General features: G+C 40.0%; 1 protein-coding gene across 4 annotated transcripts in view; it reads right to left on the bottom strand.

Moving 5' to 3' along the window:
• Positions 1-10151: 10151 nt before the first annotated feature.
• The window catches only part of npr1b (natriuretic peptide receptor 1b), a 142114-nt gene continuing 125862 nt past the window's right edge, over positions 10152-26403 (bottom strand). For all 4 annotated transcript variants that reach the window (XM_060921864.1, XM_060921863.1, XM_060921867.1 and 1 more), the window contains 7 exons: positions 24911-25079; positions 23730-23876; positions 21360-21483; positions 17465-17533; positions 17034-17208; positions 15011-15109; positions 10152-11205 (listed from right to left, as the gene is read on the bottom strand). In XM_060921864.1, coding sequence (XP_060777847.1) covers positions 11057-11205; positions 15011-15109; positions 17034-17208; positions 17465-17533; positions 21360-21483; positions 23730-23876; positions 24911-25079 — 932 coding nt within the window. In that variant the 3' untranslated portion in view covers positions 10152-11056. The remainder of the gene's footprint in view (positions 11206-15010; positions 15110-17033; positions 17209-17464; positions 17534-21359; positions 21484-23729; positions 23877-24910; positions 25080-26403) is intronic.

Raw genomic sequence — 26403 nt, 5'->3', positions numbered from 1 at the left:
AACAGAATCTCACAGTATGATGCTGAAGCTGCCTAAACAATGGAAAATAAAATACCATTTTGGCAAAAATGTTGGCATCCATTAATTTCTTGTATTAAGTAAAAAATAATGTAAAGTGCACACAGTCCTTCACTGTAAACATAACACACTTTCAGTAACAGAATTTAAGCCTACATAAACACTGACTCGCACATGCTGCTTCTCTTGAACGTATACACGGAAGTAAGGCGGAAGGTAGTTTGTCGACGTCACTTCAAGACGACGCCAACGATTGGTCAAATTTGCGGGAAAGTTGTGGTGATTGTATATAATTGCAGCACCGCCCTGAATTCACGGGGATTGGTTGAATTTGTGTTGAGTTGCAAATCGCAACATCGCAAAATCCTGGAGGGTCTGAACAGAGGCTTTGTCTTGCCGCTTCCCTCTTTCAGTTTTCGGTTTTGTCATCTTGAGGCGCTTAGGTCAAAGTATTTATGAGGCGAAACCGGGAAATTAGGTGAAATATTAAGTAAATGACCGAACTATTTTGAATGTGGAGAGGAGCTCTGAGAGATACGACTACTCCATACGGTGCTCACGTAAAATTTGTGATTTTTAAGTGAATGAACAGCAGTGTATGCACCAAAAAATCACTGCAATACACATTCTGGTGGAACAGCCAATCATAATGATTTCACCACAGTAAAGTTGGTTTTATATTGGACATTCGCGATTCTCTCTCTCTCTCTCTGCTGCTGTATATCTCAAGAAATAAACACACAAAAAGACAAATTTTGGATTTTTTTACTCTGCAATGGACAGAACCAATTATTAAAAGAAAAGAAGGAAAGCACAACTTTATTCATCACACACTTGTGAAATTTCCTCTCTGCATTTAACCCATCTGAAGCAGTGAACACACACATGCACACACACACACGTGAGCAGTGAGCGCACACACATACCCAGAGCAGTGGGCAGCCATGCTAACAGCGCCTGGGGAGCAGTTGGGAGTTAGGTGCCTCGCTCAAGGGCACCTCAGCCCAAGGCCGTCCCATATTAACCTAACCTGCATGTCTTTAGACTGTGGGGGAAACCGGAGCACCCGGAGGAAACCCATGCAGACACAGGGAGAACATGCAAACTCCACACAGAAAGGCCCTTGCCAGCCGCTGGGTTCGAACCCAGAACTTTCTTGCTGTGAGGCGACTGTGCTAACCACTACACCAGGAAAAGTTTTGCTTCTTTTCATGACTTTCATCAAGCTCTTAGACCTGCAGAAGGTTACTCATCTGGATGGAGAGGTGTGCGCTTTTATGTTCTGCTCATTCTGTCAGTGGAGTTGGTTGAAAAAGGAGTTTGAATGTTCAGTAAGCTCTTACAGGCAACAAATTGTTATGGGGTTTAGCTAGTGTCGCCTGCCATAGTATATTTTAAATTTATTTTGTCAGCATTTTATAGAAGCTAATCAGCATTTGAAACTGTGTTACAATGATTTTATAGCAGTAAGTAGCATAGTAACTATCAGTTCTCTGGTTATGTGACTGATACCAAGCTCAGGGAAGAATTTCTTTTTAGAAAATTTGCCACAACTCCCCATGTACTCTACTCCATAAACAAGCATGTAGGTTCTACCAAGACTTGAACTCAAATCACTGGATACAAAGTCCAGCATGCTAACCATTACACCATGGAACCCCTAAGCAATTAGTCTCAGGGATCAGTACTACACTTGCTCTCTCTGTTGAATCAGCTTAAAAAGGGAGCTTGAGTGTTCATTAAGGTCTTACAGTCAACAAATTGTTATGAAATTTAGCTAGTGTTAGCTGCTGCGGTATATTTGGGGGCCACGCCACAAGCTGCATAGGCACCCATCATATTTCTTAAATTTATCAGATGGATTTTCGATTTTGGTGGTGTAGTGGTTAGTGCTGTCTCCTTACAGCAAGAAGATCTAGATTTGAGCCCCATGGCTGGCGAGGGCCTTTCTGTGTGGAGTTCGCATTTGCTCCAGTTTCCCCCACAGTCCCAAGACATGCAGTTTAGGTGACTCTAAATTGACCGTAGGTGTGAATGGTTGTCTATGCGTCAGCCCTGTGATGACCTGGCGACTTGTCCAGGGTGTACCCCGCCTTTCTTGTCATAGTCAGCTGGGATAGTCCAGCTTGCCTGCGAGTGGCTAGAGATAATGAGATGAGATTTTTGATTTTCAAAATCAGTGGTGAAGCCACCAAACAGGAAGCGAGGGCATAGCTCAGCAATGCTTTGATGTATTGACAGCAAACTTATGTGGACGCTGGACCACTTTCTGAATATGTACAAAAGATTTTGTCATTTGATCACTGGGGGGCGTTGCAATAAACAAAAATATGTATTTCCTAATACATTTTAATGTGTTGGCTTGATACAAGTGGTTGTTATCCATCCTTCCATTATCTGTAGACCCAAGTATACTTCTGTGGACACGGCTTCACGCAAAACAGAGGTGGATGCATGCCTCCAAAGCACACTTCATTTTCCACTGAACGTATACACGTCTCTGGTGAAATGACCTTCCCACTGAGGTCAGAACTGCTGACTCCGTGACCACCTTCAAGCACAGACTGAAGACTCACCTCTTCAGGCTGCACCTCTCCCCTTCTCCCCTGCACACTGTGAAACTCTGTTTCAGTCTAGACCAACCCAGGCTGTGGGGTTAGCCATTTTGAGTTCTCTGTTTAGTTGAGTTCTCTGTTTAGACTGACAAAATTTATGTCACATTGTGCAGACCGCATCTGCTGAAGTATACTTGGGCCTTTAAGAGAACCTGAGGATGAGACATGACAACTCATCATGTTGACGAAATATATGTGGCAGCCATACTGACTGAATCAAAAACCTTAAAAAGTTTTCAGCAGCCACAAACCGAATCATACCCAAATCTGGCATAGATTATTTGTAGACAAAACCTCATGAAAGTTACCAGAAGGATTTTTCTTTATTTTCAAAACTATTAGTTCATTACAGCCTGTCAAATTCAGCAGTGAAGCTGTCAAACAGGATGTGAGCTCATATCTTTGCTAATCTTTGGTCAGCTGACATGAAACTTGTGTGTACATACAGCCAAGCCCTTGACATGAAGTTTCCATGGCAACTGTGCCCTGTTGGAGTGCTTGGCCCCACCATCGCTGCTTGCGTCTATATTTGGGGGCCCAGCAGAAAGGCTGCCCACTGTCTTTCTTCTTCTTCTGGCTAGGGCGTCTATGGCAACCCATACAGTATGGTAAAAAGTTGGCAAACTGTAAATTGTTTACAAAATGTGTTAAATGTTTTATAAAAGCCTTAAACCACTTGAGGCCGAGCATTGCAGTGATTTTATGGTGGTGTAGGTACAGTCCCTTTAAGAAACTACACTTCCCATCGGCCAACTTCCGCGATGACCTACATCACGCCTGGGCGGGATCACCTACGTCACATCCTCCATGAAGGAATAAGTAACGGTGCAACACTTCCTTCTTCCTCTTTGGTGCTGTGAAACTCGTCGTGACCGGCGCGTTCTGCAGAGAAAAGGAGGCTGCTCACCAGAGCATCCAAGAAAGACGTCTTTCTCCCGAGAATATGATTCAACACGTTTTTTCTTTACCCTTGGCCACGGTAGAACCATTTAAATTGTGCTATCTCTCTCTCGGTTGAGCTACAGCCGGTTTGTTTGCCTATTATCAAGTACGTACAAACTGCCGCCCAAAGCAGTTTTAATTAAAAGTTAGGAGCAACCGGAATTCCTCCTAATTAAAGTGCTGTGCACATTATTTTGATCAGAGACTTTCTTTTCATCACAAGCGACCACGCGTCGGACCAAGAAATCCTCTGCTTTCTACAGAAGCAACTCACGTGCTCCACAACGGTGAAACTCCAAAAGTCTCAACATCTCTTCATAATCTTGCTAGAGGCGAGATACTAAGTAAGACTGGCAATTTTTGGGCATAAAACTAGTCTTAGGAATTAGCTTTTATTGAAGTAGTGTGAATTTAAACTCAGGAACTGTTTAAGTGTGCACACTGATTTTTGTGTTCCATAATTGTTCTATGATCTCTCAGTTTTGTCTAATAGATAGGTTGCATGCTCTCTCTCTTTCTAACACTTTAATTTGATTAATTACACATATTTTGACCTCATCAAGATTTCAGTGGATTTAGTAACGTTATAAGCTAGTGAAATTAGCCTACGGCTAATTCTTTTGTCTCATTAGCATCCAAAGCTAATTGTATTGTCTCAAGGGAACATGTGGCGGCCCTCCTCCATACTCGCATACACACCTTTTTGTTTTAACTCCACGAGGTAGGATCCTTGGGCCTTAGCTAGCCACATATGGCTAATTCTTTTGTCTTAGCAACCAAAGCTAATTCTTTTGTCTTAGCAACCAAAGCTAACTCCCTTGCTTACTTAGAAACATGTGGTTAACTCCCAACACACACACACACACATATAGCTAGCATTCCTTTGTCTTAGCAACCAAAGCTAATTCTTTTGTGTTACTTAGAAACACGTGGTCACTAGGCCTCACACACACAAACACATCTTAATTAGCACACAAAGCTAATCTTTTATCTTCACCACAACACACACACCTCATCAAGTATATATCATATTTGTATATATTTCAGCTGTTATTATTCATTTTTATCTTTGTTATAATAAATTCAATTATTATTGAAACTGTGTGTTTTATTCATTGTTCCAATACTTTTGAAGTCACCCAAATCTCAAAAGAATTCCAAGGTGCATATGAGTTATGTAATACGGTAAGTGATCATAATAATTTGGAATACCATAATTTAGCTGTTTGGTAATTTATTATTAAGCGCCAAAATTAATGGTATGATTCAAAGAGACTGATTCAAATTAAAGGTATTGTTTAATGAGACTGATTTAATATTATGTAATGAGACCTTCAGATTTAATGAGACTGATTTAATGAGATTGATCACTCAATGACCAACTGCACCTACAGTGGGTGAGAAGGTTTTATTTGATGACAGTTAATAACTTAGTGACTATTAATTCAATACCGCAGACATGTGACTGATGTTTTTTCCCAAACAACTGCGAGTCAGGGTGTCCCACCATCGCTGCTTGCATCTATATTTGGGGGCCCAGCAGAAAGGCTGCCCACTGTCTTTCTTCTTCTTTCTGGCTTGGGTGTGTATGGCAACCCCTACCAGTAAAAAGCTGATAAACTGTTTGAAATTTGTTTTGTTGTTTTTTTAAATAAGTCCTGGGCCACATGTTACAATGATTTTAGGACTCCGAAGGCGGTTTTATTTTATAACAGTTAAAGGGCTCCTGACAGCAAAAAATGTTAAATTGTTAATTTCAGCCATATTGAGTTGAATAAAATGACATTTACTTCACACATCACGCAACAGAATAGTAACAAACATTGTTTTGAATGGCCCGCCACGCAGATAAATCGATATCATAGCGAGCCAACCCATGGCCAAGGAAGAAGGCGGATATGACGTCACATGCAGACCCACTGACAGACATTTTCCCAACTTCTCGTTGTTCACCAGTGCTTTGCAAGTGAATATTTTTGCGTCTGAGTTGTTTATTTTGGTGAATATGCCTGCTCGTTGTGTGGCTGGATTTTGCTCAAACACCAGGGAAGCCGGGTATAGTCTGTATACCTTTCCCAAGGATCCCATCAGACGCGAAGAGTGGGCAAAACAAGTGCGCCGGACACGGGACAGGTGGGCCTCTGTTTGACAGACTTGTGACACTTGTTTGATTAGTTGTTGATTGATGATTTTTTGGTGTAGATCTCCATCTTGTAATGAGATATTTACTAATAAATAATAGCAATAGGTGAATTTGTTCATGATTCAAAGTTCTGCCACAGTTCCGCTGCAATACCGTGTTGGCTGGACCTTATAGGCCTAACATGCAATTGAATTTCATCAGTTCATAGAAGTTTTTATTCTTATCAAATAAAAATGTGAGAAAATGGCCCAAATCTAAAAGACCATGAACTTTCAAGAGAGCATATTTTTTTAAAAGGAAATCAGTGCGGTAATATTGTCCGCATGCCCCCCCCCAGAGGACTAGCTCTATTATTATTATATTACCATTCAGTGTTTTGGAGCCTCCCGATGTCAGCTGGGATCACGACGTCCTCTGCACTGGGCCCGTCGTCGTCTGTGTCCGAGTTAGAAATCTTGCCTTCTGCAGGCAAATCGTCCAGATACGGCTCAAAACGATAAGGCAAAATGCCACCCACTGCTTCGTCTTCATGTAATCCGACATGTCCAGTGTCAACCTCAAAAAGGGCCTCAGTTTCTGAAGACTGTTCAGAAAATCGCTCTGTTTCGTCGGCCATAGCTGCTTTGAAGGCCGAGCAGTCATTCTGCATGTGATGTCACGGCAAATATGGCGGCCACTGACAGCGGCTTAGCGCTTGGCCAGATTGATGCAACTTTGCACAAAGACAAATCTACTGATTTCGTTCTGTTGGTGGTTAGTTCTATCATGAAAGTGATCAGTGGTGTTTGTAGTTTTATTACAGAAACCTATTTTAGAGCATAATTTTGCTGTCAGGAGCCCTTTAATGACTTATTATACAGTAAGTGGCACATGGCATTATATTACATAGACACGAGTGTTTTACTGGGAAATACACCACTCATATTTTTCATACAAGCTACATCCGGGACATGGAGAACCAAAACCGTGACATAAATCTCTATATGTCACTCGTGAGGAAATTGATGAATTGTTTTAATATATTTGGGTACTTTTTCTTTATGAATGTGTCTATTTAATAAAAAGAAAATCACATGTTGGCTTGAAGATAAGATATTTATCTTCTCGTGTTGAAAAACTCGCATTTTTCATACAAAATACATCATGGATCTGAGTGACACATTTAAATAATATTGGCTGGTGTTGAGTGGCACATCAGATATATTCCCATTCAGCTAGAATGATATTAAACAAGTTGAAGACAAGTTCAATATCATGCTAGCTGAATTGAATATATCTGATGTACCATGAAAAAAACAGCCAATATTCTTCTTCTTCTTCTCTTCTTCCTATACATTTCTTTCGGGTGTTCAACGCGTCTTTCTCTTTCAAAATTCTCTCAAAATCTTCCATATTTAACGAAGCAAACCTAGTGGCCATGTTTGTTTACAAATTGTCACAGTCGCTCACTAGTGTGGAAGTTTTACATCTCCGACGTGTGATGTCATGTTGTCTTGACAACCATGCAATATCGTAAACCATATTCAATGCTCATTCTCCATTGGGTAGAGTGATGGAATACACGCAGGATAAGCGATATGCTAACAATATTGTATGCTATCGAACCAAATGAATGAAATCTGCTAGAAGGGAATAAAACACATTTTTATTCCATCGAAAAAGTGTCCTGTATGTATAATAATTCCCGAAATTTCACTCTGATGACGTCACTCCCATTGTTTTCTGGATGACTAGACACGTGTTGTCAAAATGGTGAACTGGTTCAAAATTAAATCTATTTTGATTAACTTGCATATTTTTTGCAGATGTGTCCATATAATATCAAGAACATTACACAGTGGTGCAAAGATCTGAAGTTTATCTTCTCGTGTTGAAAATATTTCACTTGTTCGCTCATACGTGATATATCCATTCACCACTCGAAGATAAACTTCGCACCACCATATAATATCCTATATATAGAAACAACTAAATCCCCAGATATGGGACTGACACTTTTATCCAAACAACCACGAAGCAGGCGCTCCAGCCAAACATAACCAAAGTCTGGGATGAATTGACTCTTTGGTGTTTGCAGTGAAGCTCCATAAAGAAACACATGCAGGTTCCACCAAGATTTGAATTCAGATCGCTGGATTCAGAATCCAGAGTGCTAACCATTAGACGAACTATGACACATGGATCAATACATTTGGTAGGAACTATACTAAATAAGCCATGGTTTATTTTTTTGTTTTGGAGGCCCTCCAGACTTTTTGAGTGTTCATGTATTGTCATGAAGTAGTATATACAGTTAGGTCCATAAATATTTGGACAGAGGCAATATTTTTCTAATTTTGGTTCTGTACATTACCACAATTAATTTTGAACAAAACAATTCAGATGCAGTTGAAGTTCAGACTTTCAGCTTTAATTCAGTGGGTTGAACAAAATGATTGCATAAAAATGTGAGGAACTAAAGCATTTTTTAAACACAATCCCTTCATTTCAGGGGCTCAAAAGTAATTGGACAAATTAAATAATTGTAAATAAAATGTTCATTTCTAATACTTGGTTGAAAACCCTTTGTTGGCAATGACTGCCTGAAGTCTTGAACTCATGGACATCACCAGACGCTGTGTTTCCTCCTTTTTAATGCTCTGCCAGGCCTTTACTGCAGCGGTTTTCAGTTGCTGTTTGTTTGTGGGCCTTTCTGTCTGAAGTTTAGTCTTTAACAAGTGAAATGCATGCTCAATTGGGTTGAGATCAGGTGACTGACTTGGCCATTCAAGAATATTCCACTTCTTTGCTTTAATAAACTCCTGGGTTGCTTTGGCTTTATGTTTTGGGTCATTGTCCATCTGTATTATGAAACACCGACCAATCAGTTTGGCTGGATTTGAGCACACAGTATGTCTCTGAATACCTCAGAATTCATCCAGCTGCTTTTGTCCTGTGTCACATCATCAATAAACACTAGTGACCCAGTGCCACTGGCAGCCATGCATGCTCAAGCCATCACACTGCCTCCGCCGTGTTTTACAGATGATGTGGTATGCATTGGATCATGAGCTGTACCATGCCTTCGCCATACTTTTTTCTTTCCATCATTCTGGTAGAGGTTGATCTTGGTTTCATCTGTCCAAAGAATGTTCTTCCAGAACTGTACTGGCTTTTTTAGATGTTTTTTTAGCAAAGTCCAATCTAGCCTTTTTATTCTTGAGGCTTATGAGTGGCTTGCACCGTGCAGTGAACCCTCTGTATTTACTTTCATACAGTCTTCTCTATATGGTAGATTTGGATATTGATACGCCTACTTCCTGGAGAGTGTTGTTCACTTGGTTGGCTGTTGTGAAGGGGTTTCTCTTCACCATGGAAATTATTCTGTGATCATCCACCACTGTTGTCTTCTGTGGGCGTCCAGGTCTTTTTGCATTGATGAGTTCACCAGTGCTTTCTTTCTTTCTTTCTCAGGATGTACCAAACTGTAGCTTTTGCCACTCCTAATATTGTAGCAATTTCTCGGATGGTTTTTTTCTGTTTTCGCAGCTTAAGGATGGCTTGTTTCACCTGCATGGAGAGCTCCTTTGACCGCATGTTTTCTTCACAGCAAAATCTTCCAAATGCAAGCACCACACCTCAAATCAACTCCAGGCCTTTTATCTGCTTAATTGAGAATGACATAACGAAGGAATTGCCCACACCTGCCCATGAAATAGCCTTTGAGTCAATTGTCCAATTACTTTTGGTCCCTTTAAAAACAGGGTGGCACATGTTAAGGAGCTGAAACTCCTAAACTCTTCATCCAATTTTAATGTGGATACCCTCAAATGAAAGCTGAAAGTCTGGACTTTATGTCCATGCCCATTATATAACTATAACTTGAATATGTTTCAGTAAACAGGTAAAAAAACAAAATTTGTGTCAGTGTCCAAATATATATGGACCTAACTGTAAGTTGCAGAGAATACCTTCAACGGCAAACACAAATTTTGTTGAAAATTAAAAACATTTTAACTCATAGTCAAGGACTCATACAACCATCAGATGGTGCTGTAGCTCATATAAATCTGTCTCAGCCCAAACTTGTGGATGTAGTGGTCTCCCTAATTGAAAGGCAGTCTTATTAAATAAAGTGCACAAGCATGTAGCTAGCAATAATATAAAAATAGTGTGTTATTATTACAACGTTATTCAGCAAATTATAGTGGACAATAATATGTAGTTACGACAGGGTGCACTGAGTGTTATGTGGGTGGTTACTGGTCCATTATCAAACCATAAATAGTAATTATTACAAAAATACACTGAACATCACTGCAGAACTCTGACTGCAAAAACTCCAAGCTTCAACAACTTCCTCACACACTCTGAGTTTCTTAATTTAATGGAAAAATAAATATGTAAAATACAGCAAAAACTACAATGTTTGTTGAGCCAAGTTACCTTCTGAAGATGGGACTTTTAATGAGACACATTGTAAAAGCATATTAAAAATCAGGCAAATCTTACATTCGTAAAATAACAATTGGTTGATAGTCTGGGGTTAAAATCTGAATGTGCTGGATTCCATCTGGAACAAGTACCACTTTGTGATTTTTTTTTAAAAATTATTATTCAGAACAGATTCTACTCTGAAACATCAATATTAAAACATATATTGCTCAGCATTTCATTTCTTTTTTATATATAAAACAAATGGCACTTTGTAAAATATTGTGAGTGTAAGAGTGTTTCAGGTATTTCAGATGTAAATATATCTAAACATTTCCTAACCCTTTCTGCTCACTGTGTAAGCGTTGTCAAATGATTCTCTTAAAAATTGTTCAATCTTGAAAAATTGAGATATGGAGAATTAATTTAGATTTACTGTCAAAGAAGAAGAATGAACAAGCACAAAGTCTTAACAGCTACATAAATGATATACTAGCATAACCGATCATCATTTTCACATTACAAATTTGAATTAGGACAAAATTCCAATTAAACTGAAGAGACTTCCTATCCTGTAAATGACAGTAATACAGAGCAACAAACTCAGACGGCACCCATCCTGTAAAACACCTCAGAACGTTGACATACGGATACACTACTAGATGTGTTTAATGGGATTACATGTCCACTCAGAATCTTAATGGCATTACAGGTTTCATTTATAAAAGCAAAATATCAACAAATGCTGATCACAGTGTACAAAATATTTTAGTTTCTCCATCAGTACAAAAGCCAGAGTTCGACTCCAACAATGCTGTATGTTGGAATACAGGTGGAGGACTGTGCAAAAGAGGGGGGGGGAGCACTGTCCTGGCATCAGGGATTTAGGTGCCCTGTCTGGGTCCTGCTCAGCACCTGACTCCGTTTACTCACTGCTCTTTGTCTCTCCCAGCAGCCAATAGGTCCTCATTTTGCCCTTGCCCTTCAATTCCACATCTCCTCTCAGCTCCAGCTGGAAGTAGTTAAATTCCTGGAGTACATCATATGTGGCCGATGACACATGGATCTTCAAGGCTGTAAAAAAATATGCCATTACTCATTGCTATATATCTATAGCTCTGTCTATCTATCTTTTTCATAGACAGATAGATGTAGTTTGGACACACCTTCTAATTCAATGGTTTTTCTTTATTTTTATTAATTAAAAGACATTTCACAGGGCGGCACGGTGGTGTAGTGGTTAGCACTGTCGCCTCACAGCAAAAGGGTCCTGGGTTCGAGCCCCGTGGCCGGCGAGGGCCTTTCTGTGCGGAGTTTGCATGTTCTCCCCGTGTCCGCGTGGGTTTCCTCCGGGTGCTCCGGTTTCCCCCACAGTCCAAAGACATGCAGGTTAGGTTAACTGGTGACTCTAAATTGACCGTAGGTGTGAATGTGAGTGTGAATGGTTGTCTGTGTCTATGTGTCAGCCCTGTGATGACCTGGCGACTTGTCCAGGGTGTACCCCGCCTTTCGCCCGTAGTCAGCTGGGATAGGCTCCAGCTTGCTTGCGACCCTGTAGAACAGGATAAGCGGCTACAGATGATGGATGGATGGATGGATGGATGGATGGAAAAGCCACTTCACGTCTTAAAGTAATGATGGATGTCATTTCTCTTTACTCAGCTGAGCGGTTCTTGACATGATATGGATTACTACAGTTGTGGAATCGGGCTATTGACTGTATTTTTTTGTGGTTACTGCTTCACATAGAGGCTGTAGCCACTATGTCATTATGTTGTAAGAATGAGCATAACAATCGTGCACTGCGCATACAGGTGTTCCTATTAAAATGGTCAGTGAGTGTATACGATTCGGTTCACCATTCAAAATAAATGGACGAGACTAAAGAAATCGCTTTCAGACATGTTTATGCTTATTACAGAGGGAAAGTGCGTTCCTACTTTAAAATATGCTCCAGGTCGTCCCCCTTTCCTCGCCTTCTTCGGCTAGTGGTCCCATGTGTGATGTCGATGTGATGCACTTTCGAGTTGTTATGGGAAGTTGTCGAAAAGAGTACTGAGACCACTGAGCTCTAGCGCTGGGCCTTTTCCGGGAAATAAGAGTTTGGGTCATGGCGACAGCGTGTGTATGTCAGCCTCGGTTTGGAGGTTTCAGTTTTGAAAACTGTAAGAGTAGAATAATATAAAGTACAGACACTTGGTATATTTTACTTCTGTGATTTTTAAATTGTTAATTTTTGGATTATGCTTCATTTTTGTGGCTACTGCCTCATAGAGTAAATCTCATCTCATTATCTCTAGCCGCTTTATCCTGTTCTATAGGGTCGCAGGCAAGCTGGAGCCTATCCCAGCTGACTACGGGCGAAAGGCGGGGTACACCCTGGACAAGTCGCCAGGTCATCACAGGGCCATAGAGTAAATATATATGCTATATTTACTGTAAGGACATGGGATCAGAAAATTTTATTTATAAGCAGTAGCCACATGGACCCTATAGGGTACCTATTTTTGTTTACTGTTTGATCTCAAACACACGAAGAAGGCTAATTAAGAAATTGCACTAATTAATTTGACGAAAGACACCTGTTAATTGAAACGCATTCCAGGTGACTACCTCATGAAGCTGGTTAAGATAATGCCAATAATGTGTAAAGCGTCATCAAGGTAAACGGTGGACTTTGAAGAATCTAAAATATGAAACATTCTGTTTTTTTGTTGACCATATAATATGTTCCATCAGTTATTTCATAGTTTTGGTGTCTTAAGTATTGTTCTACAGTGCAGAAAATAGTCAACTTGTGAACAGAACAACTTATGAATGAAAATACTACGAGTGAACTTCAAATTAAAATGTCGTATTTACTATGATTGTGTTATCCCATCCGCCCTCTCCAATAAAGCATATGAAATCACATTATTAAAAACACTATGCTGAAAAGAGAACAAAATTCAGCCATAACATATCCTCACTACCATGTAGATCAGTGTTTCTCAACCACTGGGCCGCGGCCCATTAATGGGCTGCGAAATGCTATCTAGTGAGCCGCAAATTTTTTTTTCAAGTTGAAGCTAATTTTTACTCGTAGTGGGATGCAATTGCTGGGTTGTATCCGATGTCACATCCACCTCATTAAACTACGGTCACACTACAGCTCGCAATGCTTCGTGATGGGTTATCGATGACAATGAGGCATTTTGGTGGCAATGTATGGCAATATACACGTGAGCTAAAAGTTACACAATAAGTGAACACTTGACTGTCACACCTTTGTGTGCTTGAGTCCGGCACAACTCGCTCACGGAGCGTGTTGTGCGTGTGCTTGGGACCCAGTCCTTATGGGAACCACCTGATACTGATTTGAGTGCAATCAGCACGTGCAGATATGGACGCTGTTTTCATAGAGACTTTGAAGCATTATCATTATCACGGTCACGTTTGTTTCTCGCCATGTTTATAACGCTGTTTAAATAATCTGCTTGCTGTTTTGCTTTTATAAATATCACGCCTGTTAATAAACACTCTTCCTGCACTTAGATCCGTCTACCGCCGTCTATCTTGCAGTGTCCTGATCCTCAGATCTTTAACCCAGCCACATATAAAAAGTTGTACACCTCCATGCTCTTCCAGGTTTTCATCTGTGTGTCCGTGTAGAACGATGTCTGCAGCACCAGGTAGTTTGAGATGTCGGAGAACTCAAAGGGATGGATAATTTTCTAATTCATAGGAAAAATCTTTCGTTGTTAGCGTGTAAGGATCTAATCCCATTGAGTGGTTTCTATATCCACTTCTTTTGAGTGTACTTCTTGGTTTTTATTGCTTGCTTGTTTTCTGTACATAAACATGGCAATAAGTTCTTGTGTTAATGGACCAGACTCCACTTTTGGATCATTAATCCCTTTTGACTGAAAATGCCCTGCATGCAGGGTTTTATGTTGGCTTCTGGCACATCCATACAGTTTTAAATACAATACCTACAATTAAAAACAGTGTTTTTATTACATTTATTTGATTCCTGGGCTCTCATCTGTAACAGGGAATGATGTCGCATCCCATTAATACACTTTACAGTAGATTATTAGATTCTAATAGAATAGATGAGGCAAAATAATTGGGGAACTTTTTAATGGGTCCCAACTTGTTACAAGTATGAATAGGTGAGCCTTATAGTAGAAAAGGTTGAGAAGCCCTGGTGTAGATCATGTGACAAAATAGACTTCAGATGGTCCTGATTGGCGTAACAGAAGAGAGTTTACTCTTTAGTCAGAACATCGCAAGTTTCCAATAATGCCACAGCCATCTGTGGATGGGAGCCAAGGGAGCAAAACTGCCCATGTTGTCTGGATGGGAGTTGGGTGGCATACTTGATTGACTCCCCTGTCTACTACAACAATCTCGGATATCTGTGAGCCCATGTATGTGGAAGAGAGGAGATCTCTTAAAGGAAGTATGTGTTTGCCTTCATGCCCTGATGGTGGTAGTTATAATATGATAAGAGAGAGCTGGCTACTGGGTGGGAATTGTTAAATGACCAAATCAGAGACAAAATAAGGAAAACTTAAAAAAAAAAAAAAAAAAAGACTGCCTTCATATTTACAGCCTTTCAACTTGTTGATCAGTCCATCAAAGCAGGACCACACCATACGAAGCAGAAAGGTGACTTACTTTGTGTCCCATATTCAGGCATTTTGGAAAAATAATTACAGCCTGCATTTGCATTTAAATAAAACTATTTATAAGCTGTCCAAGTCTTGACAAATACATATACTTCTACGTAAATTTATGTCCAGAAAATTTTATTTCTAAAATAAGTTTCAGAAATACTCTTCTATTTGATCAAAATCTACGGAGATTTGGAAGCTCACAGTATTCCATAACTTACGCTCGCCATTGGACTCCATGCGTGATGATGTGTTCACTGTGTCTCCAAATAAACAGTACCGAGGCATCTTTAGCCCTACTACACCAGCACATACGGGACCTGAAAAAACACACACATACGCACACACACGTGGATATTAAATAGTGAAAGGCAGTTTGGATTTTGTGTTCTGGACAGTTGACCTATAAATTGAGGTTGATATTAACACACAGTGGTGCTTGAAAGTTTGCGAACCCTTTAGAATTTTCTATATTTCTGCATAAATAGGACCTAAAACAACATCGGGTTTTCACACAAGTCCTAAAAGTAGATAAAGAGAACCCAGTTAAACAAATGAGACAAAAATATTATACTTGGTCATTTATTTCTTGAGGAAAATGATCCAATATTACACATCTGTGAGTGGCAAAAGTATGTGAACCTTTGCTTTCAGTATCTGGTGTGACCCCCTTGTGCAGCAATAACTGCAACTAAACGTTTGCGGTAACTGTTGATCAGTCCTGCACACCGGCTTGGAGGAATTTTAGCCCATTCCTCCGTACAGAACAGCTTCAACTCTGGGATGTTGGTGGGTTTCCTCACATGAACTGCTCGCTTCAGGTCCTTCTACAACAACATTTCCATTGGATTAAGGTCAGGACTTTGACTTGGCCATTCCAAAACATTAACTTTATTCTTCTTTAACCATTCTTTGGTAGAATGACTTGTGTGCTTAGGGTCGTTGTCTTGCTGCATGACCCACCTTCTCTTGAGATTCAGTTCATGGACAGGTGTCCTGATATTTTCCTTTAGAATTCGCTGGTATAATTCAGAATTCATTGTTCCATCAATGATGGAAAGCCGTCCTGGCCCAGATGCAGCAAAACAGGCCCAAACCATGATACTACCACCACCATGTTTCACAGATGGGATAAGGTTCTTATACTGGAATGCAGTGTTTTCCTTTCTCCAAACATAACGCTTCTCATTTAAACCAAAAAGTTCTATTTTGGTCTCATCCGTCCACAAAACATTTATCCAATAGCCTTCTGGCTTGTCCACGTGATCTTTAGCAAACTGCAGACAAGCAGCAATGTTCTTTTTGGAGAGCAGTGGCTTTCTCCTTGCAATCCTGCCATGCACACCACTGTTGTTCAGTGTTCTCCTGATGGTGGACTCATCAACACTGGATAATGTTAATGTGAGAGAGGCCTTCAGTTGCATAGAAATTACCCTGGGGTCCTTTGTGACCTCACCGACTATTACACGCCTTGCTCTTGGAGTGATCTTTGTTGGTCGACCACTCCTGGGGAGGGTAACAATGGTCTTGAATTTCCTCCATTTGTACACAATTTGTCTGACTGTGGATTGGTGGAGTCCAAACTCTTTAGAGATGGTTTTGTAACTCTGGGTCGAGGTCAGTATTTAAGGCCAAGGTCACGGTATTTCACCATATGGACTGACGTTAAGCTGGTTTGTAACCTTTTCCAGCCTGATGAGCATCAACAACGCTTTTTCTGAGGTCCTCAGAAATCTCCTTTCTTCGTGCCATGATACACTTCCACAAACATGTGTTGTGAAGATCAGACTTTGATAGATCCCTGTTCTTTAAATAAAACAGGGTGCCCACTCACACCTGATTGTCATCCCATTGATTGAAAACACCTGACTCTAATTTCACCTTCAAATTAACTGCTAATCCTAGAGGTTCACATACTTTTGCCACTCACAGATATGTAATATTGGATCATTTTCCTCAATAAATAAATGACCAAGTATAATATTTTTGTTTCATTTGTTTAACTGGGTTCTCTTTATTTTTAGGACTTGTGTGAAAATCTGATGTTGTTTTAGGTCATATTTATGCAGAAATATAGAAAATTCTAAAGGGTTCAAAACTTTCAAACACCACTATAATTATTCTGTTAATAAAAAGCTTAGGCAAGCTCTATCTAAACCAACATCTGTCCCAGTCATGGATACAGATCCTAGAGTCTTTACCACTTTAATTCTCAGCATACACATGAGCTTGTATTTTGCTCACCACTGTGGATGCCGATGCGCAGTTTGAGCTGCTGGTCCGGCCGGTGACGAATCTTAAATGTTTTGACGGCTTCAAGCAGAGCCAGGGACATGCGAGCAATCTCACACGCGTGCATCTTCCCATTACGCATTGGCAGCCCAGAGACAACCATGTAGGCATCACCAATTGTCTCCACCTACAGGACAACCGACATGTACATGGAGTCAAGAATGGTGGGTCTTGCAAATCCAATTAGACAACAGCACTTCAAAGGGAAAAAAATGCTTTTATAAAATGATAATGAAATCTATTATCACACACTGACAGAAAATCTCTAATGCTGCAGTATACTTGTAATTTAGTGTACTTGTTTACAGAAGATAAATCCTTAGCAATTTGGATATTTTGCCTGTAAAATGTTTGAAGAAAAGAGAAGGGTGTGTTAGAAATACCTTGTAAACATCAAAGTTGTCTATAATCGCATCAAAACAAGTGTAGAGATCATTTAAGAGAGTCACCACCTATATAAGAAAGAGCATTAAATAATCATGATAAACTTTCTTTACAGGTGGATAAAATACAAGTTGCATAGCATCTCCAATATACTGTTCCGATTCTTATATGAGTATTTATTCTAATAGTCACCATGTGGATCATTAAAGACTAATAATATACAGTGGAGATATGGGAGTGACGTCATCAGACTGAAATATCAGGAATTATTATACATACAGGCCACTTTTTCCATGGAATAAAGTAAAAACATTTTTTTTTTTGCGGTACGGTTTCCATCAAATCCTGCGCTCTGATTGGCTGGCAAGCGGGTCCGTATCCTACGATACGGACCCCGGTTACAGACCTCTGGCAACTCGCTCGTTCACAACAACAACAACAAACGTAGAATTTTTTTGTCAACATTTATCTTTTTTTTTTTATAAGATTTATTTATAAGATTATCAAAAATCTTATAAAGTTTTGCCAGCATTTCCCAGGAGAATAGCATTAATTTTACAGCATGGATAGTGATAACGACAGTGTTCACAGCGAAAGCGAGTTTTACTACCCTGAGGAAGAAATAATACAAGAAAACTTCAGGAGAAAGATAAAAACCTGTAACTTGCTAACGCTGAGCAAAAATATGGCTGAATCCTGAATGACTCAATTTTTGTATAAATAGGGGACTACACAGGCGGCAAAATGTAGTTTTTTTCTTGCCATGGAAGTGCACTTGTATACCGAGGAGGAAGCAATTTGCATTACAGCCGTGAATGAGGATTCAAAATGGCGGCTCGGCTCGGTTTTCCCTTTCGGGCGCTCTCGTTTTCTGTTAGAATTTGGTAAAGAAAATAATAAATATATTATTTACCAGCTTAAGGTCGGTCCGTATGCTGAAATACCGTGACCTCGGCCTTGAATACTGACCTCAGCCCAGAGGGCCTCGCTCAGTACTTTCAAGACCTCGGTCATGGTATTTCACAATATGGGCCTCCCAGCTGGTAAATAACATACATGTATTCTATTCCCTTCTAGCAGGTTTCATTCATTTGGTTTGATAGCATGCAATATTGTTAGTATATCGCTTATCCTACGTGTATTATGTCACTCTACCCAATGGAGAATGAGCGTGCAATATTGTTACAATATTGCACGTTGTCAAGACAACATGACGTCACACGTCAGAACTCATGCGAATATCTAATGACAAAACTTTTCTGTTATGCATGCGCAGAATCATTTCTTTGTCCACCAGGAAAGAGAGAAGAGGCTAATCCAGCGCTACTGCTAGGATTAACTATGCTATAATTAAGTACGAAATAAATAAACTGAAAACTGAAACTAAAGACGCACTGAACACCCAAAAGGCTACCAAAACTTCATTATATATACTTCACACATATTTACAAGAGAAAAACACATCAATGGACATCGAAAAACTGGAAAAGAGACATGTCGGAGATGTAAAACTTCTGTGCTAGCGAGTGATTGTGACAATTTGTCAACAAACATGGCCGCCAGGTTTGCTTCGTTAAATACGGAAGCTTTTGAGAGAATTTTGGCTGCCAGGTCACTCTGTTGTGTGTAGTTGTCGATGTTGATTTAAAAAGTAACTAAGTAAATTACACAGTGAAATGAATACTTAAGTATGAGTGAAAAATACTGTGGTAAGTATGCGCGAAAGAAGAGTCTGGAGACAGAAATCTTAGCTTCTCAGACGTTAGTCTGTGCTACTTGCTCTCAATAGCACTGGCTTGACTGCATTAGCATTGTCCTTCGCTAACACTACTGATGAATGCTACACCGGCTGGAAGGTGAGTATGCTGATATGAAGAGAGTGTGTATGTAATAATAATAATAATATTGGCTGGCTTTTTTCATGGTCTATCAGATCTATTCCATTCAGCGAGCATGATATTGAACGAGTCTTCGACATTATTTAAACGTCACTCAGATCTGTGATGAATTTCCCATGAAAAATATGAGTTTTTCAACATGAGAAGAGAAACTTCATGTCTTCAAGCCAACGTGTGATTTTCTTTTTATTATGCAGACACATTCACAAACAAAAAGTACCCAAATTTATCAAAACAATTCATCGATTTCCTCATGAGTGACCTATAGAGATTTATATGTCATGGTTTTGGTTCTCCATATTCCGGATGTGGCTCATATGAAAAATGTGAGTGGCGTATTTCCCAGTAAAACACTTGTGTCTACGTAATATAAAAATCTACAGAGCCCTTTTAAAATGGCAGGGTTTTGCGAAAAAAGTATTAAAAATACTTTTACCACCTTTAATGTGAAATTGCAAAGTATACATAAAATGAAAAATTATCAGAAATTTTTTAGGGGAAAAAACAAAAACAAACAAACAAAAAAACCCTTACAATAACCTAGTTGCATAGGTGTGTACACGCCTACACTTATACTTTGTTGAAGCACCATTCGCTTTTATTACACCACAGTCAGAGTCTATCAGCATGACACGTCTTGATTTAGCAATATTTTCCCACTCTTTCTTCCATAAACATTCCAGATTTATCAAATTGTAAGGGCATCTCTTGTGTACAGCTCACCCCACAGATGTTTAACTGGATTCAGGTCTGCACTTTGGCTAGGCCATTCAAAAACACTGATGATCTTTTGGTTAAGCCATTCCTTTGTATGCTTTGGGTCACTGTTGTGCTGAAAGGTGAAATTTGTTTTCACCTTCAACTTACTAGCGGATGCCTGGATGTTTTACACTAAAATTGACTGGTATTTGTTGCTATTCATGATCCCCTCCACTTTAAACACCCAGTTCTGACTGAAGAAAAGCAGCCTGAAGACCTGATGCTGACACCACCATGCTTCACCTTGGGTATGGTGATGTGCTTTTTGTGTCAAGCGTATCTTTTGGAATTATGGAATTATTATAATTATTACTGTTCTCATCAGAACATAATGTATTGTGCAACAAACGGTTTAGGGTCATTTAGTTGGGCTTGGATATTTTTTGTGAGAAAGGGCTTTGGTCTAGCCACCCTAACCCATAACCCCGACACAGACTGTTGTCTCATGCAGCGAGTAATGAGTACTTGTCAGATACTCCTGAAGCTCCTTTAATCTTGCTGTAGGTCTCTTGGCAGCCTCCCTGGTAAGGTTTTATCTTGTCCTCCTGTAAATTCTGGAGGGAGGTCCTGTTCTTGGGATGTCACTGTGGTTTTCCATTTTCTTCACTTGTTGATGATGGCCTTCATAGTGCTCCGTGTTTTGGAAATTCTTTTCTGTCCCCTCCTGGTCAATATCTTTCGACAAGTGAGACAGCGTACAGGCTTTGTAAGCTCTTTGTGGACCGTGGCTTCAGCAGTCAGATGAAACCAAGATGATGTCAAGAAAATCCCACAGACACAGCTGGTCTTTATTTGGGGTTAATCAGAATAATTTCCTTGATGACATCTACATGATTATTACTTCTGAACATGAGACTGAATTTAATTGGTTCATTCTGAACACAGCCACATCCCCAATTATAAAAGGGTATGCAAACTTATGCAGCCAAGTTACTGTAGCTTTTTTTATTTACCTATTTTTCCCAAAAATGTTTCTGATTGTTTTTCAACTTAATTTTTATTGTTGTAATTCCACAGTGAGGATGGAAGAAGTTCTGACATGACGTGTTTTATCTTAGTTTCAGTTTTTACTTCACAAAAGCCTGATGTTTTAACAGGGGTATGAAGACATTTTATATCCACTGTAACTACAACAAACAAAAATGAGGAAATGCTTACAGTACAATAGTGACAATGAAGACAATAATAATAATAATACAGCTTAGGCAGGAGTGTAACTTCAGTGTGAGTTGTATACCTGCAGTGGTGTGCTTTCAGCAGACAGGGCAGTAAAGCCCGCAATATCACTGAAGTAGATGGTGACGGAGTCAAAAGCCTCAGCCTGCACGGTCTCCCCCCTCTTCAGCTGCTCTGCCACTGAGCTGCATGAAAAAAAAACAGATTTTAAACATAAGGATCATCAAACACAAATAATAGCACCACAGTATACCGTATAATGCAATATCATACTCATATACATACACACATTGTATGCGAGTGTTAAATTGGGATTTAGGGCCCACGGTTCTTTTAATGGATGCCAGGCATTTTTGTAAGGCATTTTGAACACTAATATGGAAATGTAAATAATTCAAGTTGATATATACATTTCTGTCCGAACACGGCTATATGTACCTGTAAAGCCAAATGACCTTTCCCAACTCCTAAATGTACAGTAGAGCCATGTCTATCAGAAATATATTTAAAAAAAATGGATATGAAATTTCTGCTTTTAAATGGTGATAAAAGCAGAGCTACTGATTGTTCGACCAGCCAAAGATGGACACTTGTGTAAGAATTTGAGTGTTAACATTGATAGCTGCATCCATCCATCTATTATCCATAACCGCTTATCCAGTGCAGGGTCGCAGGCAAGTTGAAGCCTATCCCAGCTGACTACGGGCAAAAGGCGGGGTACACCCTGGACAAGTCGCCAGGTCATCACAGGGCTGAAACATGTAGACAAACAACCATTCACAGTCACATTCACACCTACGGTCAATTTAGAGTCACCAGTTAACCTAACCTGCATGTATTTGGACTGTGGGGGAAACCGGAGCAGCAGGAGGAAACCCACGCGGACACGGGGAGAACATGCAAACTCCACACAGAAAGAACCCCCATCAGCCACTGGGCTTGAACCCAGAACCTTCTTGCTGTGAGGCGACAGTGCTAACCACTACACCACCATGCCGCCCCTTGATGACTGCAATATTTCTGAAAGTTTGACCCTAAAAAATCCAGGCACATATCAAGGCTATTACCATGACAGCAGTTTTTAACCTTAGTAATATTGCTAAAATACAATCTATTCTATCTTTGTGTGTTGCTGAAACATTAATACATGCATTTGTTTCCTCCAGACTTGATTAAGGCAGCTGGGCCATAGAAGGTTCACACTGCACGCTGCATGCTGCACGCTACACGTTCACGTGAAGAACCGGACCCTGGGCCATTAAACTTCATGCTTGGATGTTCACGTGTTGCGTCTGTTCTACTTTGACCGAGTAACCAACAATATGGACTCTTCGGATGACGACGATTGCCTCATTCTGCTTTTACTGAGACAGAGGAAGAGAAAAAGGAACAGAATTTGGAGCCGAGAACACTTCCTTCTGAGAGAAACCCGTGGTGAATTTCACCGAACATTCTATAATCTGCTTGACAATCCCGATGAAGAACTATTTTTCAATTATACCATTCAATTATATTTTTTCTGAAGTTTTCCCCTGAAAGCATAGAGTTATCTCCCTAGACCCGTTCTGATTGGCTGGCGCGGCGGTGACCGCATGCATTGACTGGAATTTCCATCTTCACGCCTAGAAAAAAGTGTGCATGTTCATTTCACGCTTCACGCGTGAAGTGTGCAGCGTGAACGCCGTTCTATGGCCAAGAGCAAGTCATGCTACGTTTGTCCACTTTTCTTTACACGCGTGTAGCGTGCAGCATGCAGCGTGAACCTTCTATGGCCCAGCTGCCTAATGCTCTTTTCTCTGGTCTTCTTAGTTGTACTCGTAGAAGTCTTCCGCTTGTCCATGCTGCAGCTAGAATCCTGACAAAAACTAAAATATTTGATCATATCCATTCTAATCTCTTTTCACTGGTTGGCAGTACGAGCAAGAGGTGATTTTAAAGTTCTTCTTTCAACCCATAAGGCCTTACACCACCTTACTTAGCTGAGCTAATTATGCCATACACACCACCGATACGCCCGCTTCATTCTCTTGCTGCTGGTCTCTTGGTCATTCCCACAGTTAAGAAAAAATCAGCTGGTCACAGAGCCTTATTTCTACTGTGGTCTTCCATTATATGTTAGAGAAGCATGCTCACTTGGTATTTTTAAATCAAGATTGAAAGTCCAAGTTTACTCCCTTCACTACAGCCTATTCTAAAACTCAGTCAGGTCTAATCCCCTTAAATGCTCTTAATGTGGTTGTTTTATTTTAATTTTCATCCATTTTTTTATTTTGCTTGATTTTATTAGTCTTTAAATAACCTATGAATGAGTAGGCGTGTCCAAACTTTGGACTGGGACTGTATACATATCTAGTCAGTGCCAATAATGAAAAATCAGGTTGTGTATTTTCCTGCTATGGTTGTATATGTGATATCTGTGGTAATGACTAACTGGGGCAGTATCTGGTAGAGTAGGGCTTCTGCTTTGCGTTTCTCTTCCAGGTAAGCCTGCGTCCTCTCTTCCACCAGCTCCTCCAGATTATTAGCGTACTGCTCCATCCGAGAGAGCAGGTTATCCAGGATATCCCTGCTGTGCTCCCTGAGACAAAGAACAGAACAACAGGGGAAAAGATGAGCACCGGAGTCACACACTGTGACCATGATGAATTTGACTGACTCCAAATATATGTAAATATACAGTACTGTGCAAAAGTCTTAGGCCCCCTATTTTTTTTCATACAAACTTTGTTATAGATTTCTATTTTATGACTTTTACGTTATCGAGTCAGTACAAAAACATTTTAGAGTCCAAACGTTCATTTCCCAGCACAAAATTAAAATGTTACAGAAAAAAAAGTTTGTATCTGAGCAGCATATTATACAAGAGCACACTTTTCAGATTAAAAAAGAAAACATAATGAAGGCTGCTGGGTTTTGGTGCAAAATGAAGAAGCGAGTGTGACAGTCAAAGTGTCCAGAAGAACTGTGGCTGGTTCTGTAAGATGCTCAGTAAAACCTACAGCTCATTTCCTTATCAAACTGCACTCACTGTACCTGAGACTACTATTTTTTTTTTTTAAAGCAAAGGGTCGTCTCACACCAAATATTGACTCTGTTTCACTTATTGTGACTTACTGCCATTTATAGTATTTTTTTTTTAAATGTTGAAACATTTAATTTCATTATTTTTAAAGCCATTTTTGGTCTACAGCACTTCTTTACATGTGCCTAAGACTTTTGCACAGTACTGTATAAACAAGAATATCAAAGCACTTTTAAAATCTTTCGGGGCGCCGTGGCTCAGTCGACTAAGGCGCCATACCATAAATCCGGGGACCCGGGTTCGATTCCGACCCGAGGTCATCTCCCGATCCCTCCCTGTCTCTCTCTCCAGCTCATTTCCTGTCTCTACACTGTCCTATCCAATAAAGGTGAAAAAAGCCCAAAAAAAAATCTTAAAAAAAAAAAAAATCTTTCAGGTGGAAAAGTAAAGGACAATATCTTCTTTGCAGCTGGAATGGCAACAAGTGAGTGAATAAGTGAATCGCAAACTGTTATTTGGATATACAGAGATGACAGTGAGATTAAGTAAAGTCAGTGAATAGTGTGTCTGTATAAGAATGAGAGCCGTACCTGTTCTGTTTGCACAGAAGTACTTTAATGTGGCTGAACTCTGGCCTCTCTGCAGGCTCCTCTGCCCAGCAACGCTGCATCAGGAGCCCCAACTCCTCACTGTGCGCCTGGGTGTTCACAGTTGGCCGTAGGTACGGCCACTCACCCAGAGCCATACGGTCCACTATCTCTACACAGAGAGAAAGAGAGAGAGAGAGAGTGAGTACACCCCAAGTTTTATATCTTTTTCCATTTTTCCTGAACTCTATGATATAATGGACAGGCTGGGACAAACATCCAAAGACTTTTTTCACAGCCAAGTCTCAAACAATAGACTGAAAGCAAAGTGAATACACAAACAGTTGTGCAGTCACAGCGTCACTTAGAGAACATTTTGTTATGCTCTCACATTTTATTTTAATACAGGATAACACGCTCATCTGTTTCCTTTTTTAACAGTTTTTAAAAAATATATATTTTCCCTTCCACTTTCTATCCTCTAAACCTACATAAACGCTTTCATACAGTGTTCAAAGCCTGCCATTTCAGGCAAGAGGAAAATGGTGCTCTCTTATCTTAATTAATTTCCCCTGAATTGTTACTGATAAGTCAATTTATTATTACAATCCTGGAATACAGTGCAAAGTAATAAAAGCTCTCGACATCCTCACACATATATAAATGGTGTTATATTAGATCCGAGAATGAGTCTCATCTGTATCCAGTCAAAGCTCTACTGAGTGTGCAGTGAGGGCTTCTCCTCACCCGCTTCTTGTCGATTTACATCTCTCTCTCTCTGTCTCTCTGCCATATTTGTCTCATTTTGTCATCATCTCTGTCCTTAATACCATTATTACAGGAGCCATATGTTGTTGCTGTCAGCCTCATGGAGGAAATTGGTATGACAAAATCAGGTGTGTATAATGAAAAGCACTGGAGTGAATAATGGTTTCAAACACCCTCATTATCGTTGCTCCTTCTTTATGATTTAATGTCTGTGTAATAAATACACGCGAATGTGCATGTCACTGTCTTGGTGTGTACATTTGGCGCGTGTGTGTGTTACAGTAGTAAATGTTGACCCTCACTGCCTGATAGCATCAATAGTGTGTCAATGTCAGATAGGGCAAATAGGTGAAAGACAGATTTAGAACAGGCAGCTGAACCTAATACTCTGTTTTCGTGCAGTAACAAAGAACCTGACCTTTGTGTTTCACAGTGACATTTTTAGAATCAAGTCATTTTGTGAAATGCTTTAACATGTAGTGCTACCTCTCAGATTACCTTAATCTCCGTGTCCCTCCTTTGAGCATAATATTAGACTGGAATATTACCACTTCACCAACAGGACACATATAAACGTAATACTGTTCCAGTTGTTTATAGAGTATGTTACTGTTGAACGAAGCCATTTTCAGCAGACTTGGCATAACAGCTTGGTGTAACAACTACATGCTCCTCCTTTGTCAGCTTGGGTTTCTTTCTGAAAACATGCCAGTAAGTGAATGAGCTGC

The sequence above is a fragment of the Neoarius graeffei genome, chromosome 5 (genome assembly GCF_027579695.1).
Source record: "Neoarius graeffei isolate fNeoGra1 chromosome 5, fNeoGra1.pri, whole genome shotgun sequence".
Taxonomy (NCBI): Eukaryota; Metazoa; Chordata; class Actinopteri; order Siluriformes; family Ariidae; genus Neoarius; species Neoarius graeffei.
This window is presented reverse-complemented; position numbering and strand designations above follow the sequence as displayed.